Source organism: Balaenoptera ricei, chromosome 5 (assembly GCF_028023285.1).
Source record: "Balaenoptera ricei isolate mBalRic1 chromosome 5, mBalRic1.hap2, whole genome shotgun sequence".
NCBI classification, from domain to species: Eukaryota; Metazoa; Chordata; class Mammalia; order Artiodactyla; family Balaenopteridae; genus Balaenoptera; species Balaenoptera ricei.
The window spans coordinates 15,271,185-15,284,139 of NC_082643.1; the positions used below are offsets into that span (position 1 = coordinate 15,271,185).

Here is a 12,955-nt window from a genome sequence, read left to right on the forward strand (position 1 = left end):
CATGGCTGGTTGGAGAAAGTCCCCTAATTCAGTTGTCTGAAGCCTCACAGTTCAAAGTGGGCCTGTGAATCAGCAGGATTAGCATCGCTTGGAGCTCATGAGAAATGCAGACTCTCAGGCCCCACCCCAGACTCCTAAGCCTGCATTTTTAATGAGATTCCCCAAGTGATTTACATGCACATTAAAGTTTGGACAACACTTTGGGTAGAAAAAGACCTATACGTGGATACAGCTAGTGCCACTGTGTCTCAGCACGTGAGTTCGACAGCCCCTTGTTCAAACACAGTTCCACTGATGTCAGGTTGCTGTAAAATTCTAAATGCTTACTTTCAGTTTTTTGTAGTTATTGCCTTGTGAATCAGTTGCAAAAAGTAGGTGATCCGTAGACAACATTTTGAATAGCATCTGTAGACAACACTGATGTGTTTGGGAGTGGGGGGCGGGAGGTGGGTGAGGAGTGCTGGAAATGAAGGTAGATGTGCCAGAATCGCTTCGCTCAAGGAGAAGGTGTTTTTATTACCTGTAAGTGGAAGAGATGCGTCCTAGCAGTAGCGGTAGGGTTTAGGAAAACTGACTCAAACGCTGCAGTGCACGTACTGTCCTGTAGATGGAGCCAGATCCTACTTAGGACCAGGCAGGCAGGGGAGGGTTCCCTGACGAGGTTGAGTGCTAGGCACTTTTTTTAAATTTTTTTAAAATTTTTATTTATTTATTTTTTTTTAAGGCACTTTTAAAAGCAGAGTAAGTCTCTAGAGAACTCAGTGAAAAGGCTTTGAAAAGAAGGGCAATGGTACTGGGAAGACAAGTCCTTGGTCAGGGCAGTAAGAGGAAGAGGATGTTAGGGTGGCTGGTGGATTATGTTGAGGCTTATACAAGGTGACAGACTCGGGGGGAGTTCAGTGGCTGTAGGGTTTACCATTTTGAACTCTAAGGGTCCCTGGGTGAGGTCCCTGCAGATTCCACCTCACCATTTTGGCACAGTCATTTTGGGGTCCAGTAAAAGTCACTGCAGGCTGTGGTCTGGGAGCGCTGGTCTTTCTTACACAAATATACCATAGAGCTGCTGCCTTTCTTGTTTTTGCCTCTACCATATACACACGGGCAGCATTTTTATTGGAAGTGGACTCTACATGTTTACTGACTATCAGTAATGCGTTGGTCGGAAACATTTGCGTTGCAGCCATATTGGATATATGTCTTTATATAGTCATATTGGAGATACGTATATTTATGTTTTGGTTTAAAACCCAAAATAAAGAACACAGATGTTAAAGAGACATGGAACCATCTTATTTTGATATTTTTAACTTTAGCTGTTGTTTTTATACTTATACGACCAACCCTAACTTTTGTGGAGCCGGGGCAATGGTATAAATGGAAGTCCACATACCATTTACCTAATTATTTAAAACTCATAAACCAATGTAGAAGACTGGTAAGTAAAATACTTTCTGTTAACCAGACTTAACAAGAATATTTTCATAGTGATGGGGAACACCAGCTTGGCGTTTAGAATGCTTGAACTACTTAGACTTATTCCTTCCAGTGTGGCAGTGGGAGTGATGGGGCGCCCCGTTCTTGGTTCTGTCTGGCACCGGGAGGGGTCTCTCATGCACGCAGCTGGACACCTGTTTTGTGTCTGTCTCAGCCTGTTGACAGTGACACTGTCGGCTAGGAAAGTCTGAATCACTTACCTGGGTCCATACCACTGTGGCAGCCCCCACAGGCATTTCTCTACTGGAGCTAATGTTGTGGCTAGACTGACCCGTGTGGTTCTTATTATCTAAAATGCACCTCCGCAGCCACTGTCAGAGAAATCTGAAAGAAAAGATGTATTATTTGCAAGAACCAGAGGGTACACAGCACACCTGAGGGCCACACAGCAAGGTCACAGGTATGGGGGGGTGGGGACCTGGGGTTCTCCCTTTACTGGGGTCAAAGGTGGGGTGCCTAGGGTTTCACAGTTTCTCTCTTTATTGGCAAATTAATTCATTTTGAAAGTTGGGTTATAATTGACATATAACATTATATTAGTTTCGGGTGTATAACTTGATATTTGTATATGTTGCAAAAATCATCACCACAGTAAGTCTAGCTAACATTTGTCACCATACATGGTTACAAAAATATTGGCAAGTTTAAAACATAAGAGTGGGGGGCTTCCCTGGTGGCGCAGTGGTTGAGAGTCTGCCTGCAAATGCAGGGGACACGGGTTCGAGCCCTGGTCTGGGAGGATCCCACATGCCGCGGAGCAACTAGGCACGTGAGCCACAACTACTGAGCCTGCGCTCTAGAGCCCACGAGCCACAACTACTGAGCCCGCATGCTGGAAGTACTGAATCTCATGTGCCTAGAGCCCGTGCCCTGCAAGAAGAGAGGCCGCGATAGTGAGAGGCCTGCGCACCGCGATGAAGAGTGGCCCCCGCTCGCCGCAACTAGAGAAAGCCCTCGCACAGAAACGAAGACCCAACACAGCCAAAAATAAATATAAAAAATAAAATAAATAAATTTAAAAAAAAAAACAAAAAAACAAAACATAAGAGTGGGAATTAGGGCACAGGAAGGGAAAAACAGAATTATTCAAGCGGTCAGTTATCCAGGGAACCTCACGGACGGGGTGACCTGCTTCCTTACCGAGTTGTTTTACTAGCAGTTGTGCCGTACAGCTGGCAGTGTGTTTATTTGAGATGGACGTCTTTGAAACAGAAGCTTAACATCAGGCACCCACACTACAACACCCCAGCCCTCTGGTTTACGCTCTGCCCGCATGTCTTGCCCCAGACACCCCTTGGCCACTGCTTGGTGACCCCTCAGGCCTTTGGGTAAGTACACCAGCTCCTTGGTCCACCCTCAGGGAGACAGGGGGCCTCACAGTTTCCAGACACAGGCCTGGGGCCATTTAGGTAGAATTCCAGACTTTGGGACAATGGCCAGTGTTTTAAATGGAGAGCAGGATGGGACAAATTCTGGGTGGACACATTGCCTGTGTTCTGCAGACCCACTGCTCAGTGGGAAGGGGCCCAGTTGTAGGGAGCCAGAGCAGGACCCTCTAAAGCTCAGAGCCTAGGTAACTGTGATATTTGCTAATGTGAATGGAGTGCTTACTTACTGTGGCTCTTTTCTAAGTACTTCACATAAACTGACTCATTTAACCCTCATAACAGCTCAGTGGGGAAAGCACCTTTAGCATCACCCCAGTTTCTCAGACGTGCAGCTAAGGAATAGTGAGATCAGGTACTGTGTGAAGGTTACACGGCTAAAGTAAGTACTGGAGATGGGAAATCGGCCTCTGACCGCATCTCCCTGAATCGTCTATAAAAAGCCTTAAATGACATTCTCAAAAAAAGAAAAAAGCTTTTATGTATCTAAGAGTTAGAAAACTCTAAGTAGTGGTTAGCCATGTCACAAAATAATCAATAAACAAGATGATTACTCTGAAGCCTTCTGTTTATTAATGTTTGCTTTGCACAATTAGCATTTTCTCCATTCTTAGACTATGGTGTTAGAGGGTTGCTCCCTCTCTTGCACACACACTCACTCTCCCCTCCTCCTCTCTCCTCCTCTTCCTTCTAATTTATCATCTATTAAGGCCCACTTATGTATTAATACTAGGCTAGTGGTTTTCAAACTTAGGTGCATCAGAATCACCTGGGGGGCTTATTAAAACACGGATTACTGGCCCCCACCCAGAGTTTCTGATTCAGTAGATCTGAGTGGACCCCAATAATTTGCCTTTCTAAGGAGTTTCCAGGTGATGCAGATGATGTTGGTCCAGAGACCACACTTTGAGACCCCCGGGCTAGGCGTTGCCTGATAGATTGCTACATATTATTATAGTAGACTTCCTATAAACCTATGTGTCAAACTAGTATAAAGCAGACACTGTATTATTAAAAGTTGAGAGGGTTAAAAAATCCAGCTCACCATTGTTTTGTTGTTCTTTTTTCTTAATAATCGCTTTTCTAAAAAAGTTAAATAATTAACCTTATCTCAAAACATCTGTATTACTAGCTGCTAGATAATAACAGGCTTAGGTGAGGTTCTGTTATTAGACATCAGAGAAGCACTAAGCGTAGGGGTAAATACCCACAAATAAATTGTCTTATTAAAAAATAAGCAAGAAAACCTTTTCTACCGATCCAGAGTTTTGTCACTTTTTTTTTTTTTCCCCCAACTTAGATGCATTTAGCAGGAAATTAGAGATACAGAATCACATCCAATAAATATTTATCAATGTATATTTAGGTCCTTGAAATTTTATTTGTCATCTTCTGTGTCAAAAAAGATGATGAAGGGTGACCAGAAAGCAGCAGAAATTCTTTTATGAATATTAGTTTTCCTTTTGCTTTGCTTATTCCATTTCAGCACCAGCAAAGCAGAATACCCTGGGACAATATTCTTTCTCCTGAAGGAAGAAATACGAAAAGTAATTAGATCAAATGCAGCACCTTCATTATAAACAGTAAAATATGATTCGGGAAGCCCAGTCACACTGCAGCTGGTGCAAAGAGGAGGGAGACATGTCTGTTTTGATGGAGAGGCTTGTAGGGAGAAGTCGTGGTGCCCTGGTGTCTGGCTTCCTGCCTGCAGAATTAGTGATGAAGGGGCACCGAGATGCTGGGAGGGGTGATGTACGGTTCCAGCATCACATGGTTTGACCAAGATATTGTGAGTTAAATGTTCTGTTGAAATGGTGTGTAGGCAAGAGAATTTGATGAGGTTTCTTTCCTCCTCCCAAATTACTTATTATTACTTATTTTTGTTTAATTTTTTTTTTCAAATGAGCACTTAAAGAAGTGAAAGACTGGTGTTGAAATGAACAGAAGCCCTTGCTTTATTAAATGGGATCCTCAAATTTGGCTTTTACAAGAGCAAATAAAGTTCATATAATTTTTTGGAATAGGTATAGTTTGTGTGTTTAAATATGGGAATTACTAATACACGCTACATGTATACTTCATGGAAAATGTATCAGAAACAACTGTTTCTGTTTTGAAATAGGGTAATTTCAATGTAGTTTAAGTAAAATTATAATACAGGATTTCCAAAGCTAAACTTTACCTTATTATTTCTTTTCTTACTCAACTAAAAAATATATTCTGAGCGGTTCACAGATTTGTTTAAAAATGCTATTGCTTAGCTTCGGGTATTGCCAATTACAAATTAAACTCAATAGGTAACAGGTATTTAATCAGTGAAACAGTCTCCCTTATTGTCTGTAACACAGATAGGTTGCATATATGATAGCATCTAGAATGCAAAGGTCAGTTGCAGAATTTTCCTTCTGACACATATATTATGCTTGTGGCAGTATAAACCGGTACATGAGTCTGAGCTGAATTCCTTGCCAGGGAATAGCTCTAACATTTCTGGAAATGTGCAGCTTCTAACTATTTTGGAAATTCTGGTCAACTTTATATTTGGGATAGGTGAAAGAAACTTATAAATAATTAGACTTTTTCTTTCTCACTGAACACAGTAATCTGGATATAACAATTCTGTCTTAACTTCCTTTGTTACCAGAAAATATAATGCTAAATCTTTTTCTGCAGGAAAATAACTAGAATATTATGTCTTTGTTCTTATAGTGAATTTATTTCTAGATGTTACTGTAAGATGACATCCCAATATATGATGAAGGTAAATTAGTTTACAGTATTGTTTGTTGACTAAAATCCTCTGACAAGAATATGCTTTTCAGGCACTTTGTGCTCTATTAATAGAAAGAAGTCTCCAATTTATCTGTGATTATAACATTGAGAGCACATATAAAGATGCCTTTGGGCCATCGGCTTTCCAAGATTCTTTCTAGCAATATGGTTTTTTATTTCTTACTGCAATTATGAGCTATCTTCTAGCCTTATAGAAACAGTCCTGGCATTTTAAGCAGTTGCAAACCAGTTAATTATCAGAGAGGAGACAAGTAATGACAGAATGCTGATTTGTTAGGAAACCATTGGTGATTCTTACTTGCCTCTCAGAGTGAACCAGACGTCCCTAGAGAGTTCTCCATTCTACTTCCCTGAGCAGTTGGAGTGACAGCCAGGTAGAAATCTGCTGGCCTAGAAAGAACTGTGGGCTCTGTTCTTTTCCTGATATGTATCTGCAAGTGTTCGCTTTCCAAGACTCTGGCGGTGACTTGAATGTTTACATTGTTAATGCTCTGAGCACAGGTAATGGCAGATTAAAACATGACAGGCACGACCAACAGAAACAAAAGGCATATTGATAAGGCTCACTATTTATGACAAAAGACAAGGAGGCAGTAGAGGATAGGTTTATTGGGGCAAAGAAAAGGAAAGTGGGAAGGTAATGCTAGCCTTTAAAAAAAGTGCTTGATGGCAAGGAAAAAATCCCTTAGATTCTTTCTGGCCTCATTGCTCTCATAAATCAGAAATCTAATATGATGAGTGATAAATACACCGTTCTTATGGTTCACAGAGTGTTCTGCATTTACGTGGAAAAGTGAAAGTCGATGAGGCTGACAGTTTTTAGTAAAATTATATCACTTGAATGAAAAAGTATTCTGAATTCGTATACTGAAAATATGTTGTGCATATGTAGTTAGTTACTCTAGTTTTGATAGAGTATCCAGCGTTCTCTTTGATTTTCTGCAAAATCAGGCTTTTTGCTTTTGTGATCCTTAAAATTGGAAATAGATTTTAAGCTGTTTGCAGCAACATTATTTGCACCATGGTATTTGTATACATGCATGTGTACAAACGTTGTCAATTGCTCTCTCACTGGCGGAGGTATTGTGCTCATTTTGGGTTATTGTTGACTTTGCGTATAACCCAAAGGAGCGGGGGGAGGTATGGAGGGAAATTTTACTAAGAAAATTCATTGTGTAAAATCTCCGCCCGCGTAATTTTAAGAGCTTACAAATTATTTTCAAGATTTCCTAAGCAACACTTCTTGGACAACGCATGTGGTAATTATATATGATTCCTGTTGTTGTTAAAGTCTGAATGGCTCTTTGAACGTGTACTCTAGTAGATAACGGTCCTGAACTCTTTCTCTGCTCAACTGGCAGTGTTTCTGAATTTAATATAAAACTGCTTTTTAAAAAATGGTCTCTCATTTAGTCTTTTCAGATGCAGACAGACTACTTCCATTAATATTTTACAGGTAGTGTAGATCATAAATAATTATTAAACATATATTTTAGACTGATGAGTAAATCATAACATTAACCATCATAAGATTTGGATGAGAAATTAGTATAAAAATCTGTGGATTTTATTTTATAATAAATAATCCAAACTTTCTCTGATATATTTCAAAGTAAGATTTATTTTCATTTCATATGTTCGTGTTACTTTCCTGATTTTGGTAGTTGCATTACCATTTGGTAGGACAGTGTCCTTTTTCTTAGGAAGTTCACTCTGAAGTGTTTATGGGTGGAGACATTATGTCTGTAACTTCAGATGATCCACAGAGTATAATGCATACATATAAATAAATAAATATGAATACAAACATGTACATATACATATCTTTATATATAGAGAGAGGGAGATAGGCACACACATACATACTGAGAGAGCAAGAGAATTATAAAGTAAATATGGTAAAACTTTTAAAATGAAAACTCGCTAAAGGGCATATTGGAGTACTTTATCCTTACAGGTTTTCTGTAAGACTGAGATTATTTCAAAATAATTAAGACATATGTTCACACTGATGGTAAAAAAGAAACTTGTAATCTTTTTTAAAGGGTACTTTGACAACATGTATGAAAAACCTTAAAATATATATCCTTCAAACTAATAATTCTACTTCAAATCTAGATTAAGAAAATAATCATTGACATGTGCAATGATGTATGTGTAAGAATGTTCATCACAGAATTTTATGTATCACAGCAAAGATGTATTGTAGCAAAATCTTTGCAATCTCCTAAATATACATCATCAGAAGACTGACTTTCTAATTAGGATATGTCTGTATATGTACTCTGTAATCTTTGAAACTCATTTTGTAGAAAATTTTTGATTGTTTTGGAAAATGTTTACAATATTATAAGTGAAAACAATCTAGTTACAAGGCAATTCTAATGATTTTTTTCCCAAATTTTTTATTTGTGGTGAAATATACATAACATAAAGTTTACCATCTTAATCACTTTCAAGTGTACAGTTCAGTGATATTAAATATGTTTATAATGTTATACAACCATAACCACCATCCATCTCTATAGCTCTGTTCATCTTGTAGAACTGAAACTCTTACCCATTAAATATTAACTTCCCCCATCCCTCCTCCCCCCAGCCCCTGGCAACTACCATTCTTCTTTTTGTCTTTATCATTTTGACTTCTCTAAGTATCTCATATAAGTGGAGTGTTTGTCTTTTTGTGACTGGCTTATTTCACTTAGCGCAATGTCCTTAAGGTTCATTCACGTTGTAATATATGTCAGAATCTCTTTCCTTTTAAGGCTAAACCATGTCTTATGTATATACCACATTTTGCTTATTCATTCATATGTCAGTGGACACTTGGGTTTCTTCCATGTTTTAGCTGTTGTGAATAATACAGCTATGGGCATGGGTGTATACAATGGCTTTTTGTGAACTCTTTTGTTCATGGACTTTTTTTGTTCATTGAAAAGGCATACACTAAAATGTTAGCAGTAATTTTGTAAATAGTGAGGTGGTGGCAGTTTTATTTATTTTATTTTAGTTAGCTGGTGCTTTTCAGTTTTTCTTCAGGGAACGTATAATACTTTTGAATGAAAAAAAGAAATTTATGTTTAGTGGGGTAAGGTCCCCAGCCAAAATGTTTAGGTAGCCATACCATTAAAAGTATACAGCACAGTTGGAGAACATCTTGTTTGTAGGTAACCAAAGTCATAAATTACAATACCTTTTAAAATTAAATAGCAGTAATTACTCTCCCAAGGATGTATGGTACCCTTAATAAGAATGGTGCTAGTTCTATTACTAGGTAAGTGCACCAGGTTTTCAGTCAGTTTTCTCAAAATACATTCCAGAGACTACCGGCATATAAATCACCTGGGATGGCTGTAAAAAAGAAAAAATATACTTTGAATAAAAATCTCTGGGGTTGAAGTCAGTAAATATGCATCTGTATAAAGCTCTCCAGGTCATTCTTATTTTTACAACGTTTGAAAAATCATGCCGTAGTATTATAAATCTTATTTGTCAGGAACTGGAGTTAAAACAGCGTGAATACTGTTTAATAATTTGTTCTTTAAAAGGAGCACACAGTAATTCTTTGAGTGGAACATACCCATTCTTTTAAAATAGGATGCTGTTTATGAAAAATTAAACGATATATTTTTGAAGGGCATTTTTGTTTAAAGTAATGCAGATCATGTATTCTATTTATTTGGCAATATTTGAGGAATTCTGATCCTTTGTATCCATCATAGGATTACTTTGTTTTTTATGTACAATGAATATAGATTTGTTTTTTTATCCAAATTCATGATATAGAGTGCTCCAGAAACCACATGAGAAAAATCTGTAAACGCATCAGCTGGGTCTGAAATAAAGATGAACAGCCTGCTTGTATTTTAGGGGTATTGATCCATTTACATTTATTTATATCCTGTGCTTTTATCCTATGTCAAACCTATTTCTTCCAGAGAAGAAGAAATGCATGCTCTTGAAGTGAGTGGCTAGATGAACAATGATTCTTGTTACTCAGACTTATTTAATTGAGAGTATGTATATATATTTCTTATCAATTAGCAGATTAAAAGGACCTCTCAAATCTTGCACATGGAGCTTAGCAAGCACTTTTAGGAAAGAGTTGCTTCCTAAATTTTAAATGAAAATAATCTCTGTATCATGGCTCTTTTTACTTTCTTTTTAATTTCAGATTTTGTTGATGGACCTGTACACCACAAGGCCTTACTTATATCTGTGACTGTCTGTAGTTTGCTCTTGGTCCTTATCATTTTATTCTGTTACTTCAGGTAAGTTTCTAACATGTAGATATAGAATTTTGAGTTTATAATACCATTCTCATACTCTTCTACATGTTGACATTTTTTACCACAGCTTTCCTTGACCTAATTAGATCTTCGATTTCACTGATAATATCAGTTACTATTGATAAATATTTGTCCTAATGAAGCTATTAATAGATACCTATCTCATTTCTGCTTCAGATATCAAAACCACCCAGAAAAAATTTCATCCCTAGGAAGTTTATGGTAGCTAGGAAATTCAGCAACTAGTTGCTACTGAGGTTTGATTCAAAGCAGAGAAATGACCATGGTGAACTTAGAATTGCTTTAGTAATTCCTTATTTTGTGAGCTAACAATATCCCCTTAGCCCTGAAAGATTTTAAAGATAATTTATAGATTAATTATTAAAATATGTTGTTATTAAATTACAGTATGGTCATTACAAATTATTTTCAGTCACCTAAGAACTCATTTTCTAGTTTGTGAAATATCAAGGACCTTTAAATTCTTATCATTGGCTTTTTGTAATAGTAATTTAGGTTACTTTTCTACAAGTAGGAGTTGATTCAAATAACATCATTTCTAATTGAAGGCATAATTATTGATAAACGTTTTTAAAGTTTCAATTTATCTCATTTATCTATACATTGCCTTGGATGAGAAGATTGTAATGTCTTTTGTAAAGCAAAAATTTGCATCTGTAGTTGATCAGGGACCTTATAAGAAAAGATTTTAGGGAATGAATATTGGAACTGTATAGAAACATTAATGGAATGTAGCCTGCTTGGATATATGCATTTGATAGGAATAGAGAAGAAAAATTATATGTGGTTGTGACTGAGTAAAAACATGTAGTTTACTTTAAAAAATAGGTTAGAAGAATAATTATGATTTTGTTTTGGAAATCATAACTAAGGGTAATAAATACTGAGCATCTAATCTTGTATTATGTGCAAAGATAAAACCTGCTGTGGTTTACTGTTTTATCTGCATGTTTGCCCCTATCATTGCAATCCAGTGTCTAACATTATCTTTCTTTGTGCATCTTCAGGTATAAAAGACAGGAAACCAGACCTCGGTACAGCATTGGATTAGAACAGGATGAAACTTACATTCCTCCTGGGGAATCCCTGAGAGACTTAATTGAGCAGTCTCAGAGCTCAGGAAGCGGATCAGGCCTCCCTCTGCTGGTATGAGAAGAACATACCTTGAATTTAAAGGAAATGTATTCTGAGAGGAAATGTCAATAACTGCTGGGTTTCATTTTACTGAAACAGATAGGGCAGTGGACAAAGAGAAAGCTCTCTGCAGTCAGTCAGACATCAGATCTCAGATACAGGGTTTCCTGATAACATTTTGACATATTGGGGGTGAGGTCATTGTCCTTTAATGTAAGTGTATGGTTGCAATCCAGACCCTCAGATGTTCTGATAAAGAGCAGATTAGAAAGCATTCAGCATGGGACCATCTTCCCTCTGTTTTCAGTAAGGATAACATTACTGCACTTTGGCCTGGCTTTTGAAGGCAAAAGTATTACAACCAAATGGGATCTGAGTACTTCTACAAGAGAAGAGGCTGCATCTCAGCTGGAGGGTTTATGTTTCAGGGTGAAGCTCTGGCTTTTCCATTCAGGAGAGTTTTAATTTTCTGATGGTCAACACTGCCAACTTGGAAGAAAATATATACTGAACCCAAGGCACTTGCTTTAATGAGAAAAGCATTTGGTTACTTTATGGACCATGCAAAAAGATTGTTGGGACTTGGAATGGAAATAACAATTTTAATGAGAAATATTTTCCTTTATAAACTCTTAAGACTGATTTTCCTAATCTTTATTGTCTGGTTCTGACTTTGGATATCTTGTTTACTTGATTCTTTTGGTGACCTTTTATTTAGTACTAAAAGTAACTAAAAAAAAAACTCAAACCAAGAATTTATTTTATAACTCTTTTTATTTTTAACATCCAAAAAGCTGTATACATTTATAAGTTGAAGAGTTTGGAGGTGAGTACACATCTGTGAAGCCATCACCATAATCTAGGCCATGAACATATCCATCACCTCCGAAGTTTCCTCCTGCCCCATTCATTCATTTATTATTATTATTATTATTATCATTATTATTTTATGATAAGAACACAACATACGGGACTTCCCTGGTGGCGCAGTGGTTAAGAATCCACCTGCCAATGCAGGGGACACGGGTTTGAGCCCTGGTCTGGGAAGATCCCACATGCCGCGGAGCAACTAAGCCCGTGAGCCACAATTACTGAGCCTGCACTGTAGAGCCCACGAGCCACAACTACTGAGCCCGTGTGCCACAACTACTGAAACCCGTGTGCCTAGAGCCCATGCTCTGCAACAAGAGAAGCCACCGCAATGAGAAGCCCACACACTGCAGCAAAGAGTAGCCCCCGCTCACCGCAGCTAGAGAAAGCCCGCACACAGCAATGAAGACCCAACGCAGCCAATAAATAAATAAATAAATAAATTTATTAAAAAACCCCACACAACATAAGATCTAATGTCTTAGCTCTTAGCAAAATTTAAAAAATACAACACACCCGTAATAGAGGTGTTAGCTAACACTACTGTGATAATCATATCACAGTATGTGAATATATCAAATCAACACGTTGTATACCTTAAACTTACAAAATGTTATATGTCAATTGTATCGAACTAAAAATAGTGTCAGCTTTTAGCTCTGAACTAGGAAGAAAAGTATACAATACAGTATTGTTAACTGTAGATACTGTGCTATACAGTAGAGCTCTGGGACTTATTCATCTTGCACAACTGAAACTCTGTACTCTTCGACTAATACCTCCCCTGGAGGTGATAAACCAGACAGAAAACCACTTGTGAAGTGGTCACTGTGACCAAACCGATGCTACTTAGGATGTAAGTTTTTTTTTTTTTTAAACTTACATGTAAAAGTTCTTATCAAATTGCTTGCCTTTTCATTCTTAGAATTTAACTCACCTAGGGCAAACTTGGTGCCATTCAGTGGTTCC

General features: G+C 37.6%; 1 protein-coding gene across 14 annotated transcripts in view; it reads left to right on the top strand.

The window, feature by feature from the left end:
* Positions 1–12,955, top strand: part of BMPR1B (bone morphogenetic protein receptor type 1B) — a 458,884-nt gene that overhangs the window by 419,373 nt on the left and 26,556 nt on the right. For all 14 annotated transcript variants that reach the window (XM_059922439.1, XM_059922437.1, XM_059922445.1 and 11 more), the window contains 2 exons: positions 9,847–9,943; positions 10,990–11,128. In XM_059922439.1, the coding sequence (XP_059778422.1) occupies positions 9,847–9,943; positions 10,990–11,128 (236 nt within the window). The remainder of the gene's footprint in view (positions 1–9,846; positions 9,944–10,989; positions 11,129–12,955) is intronic.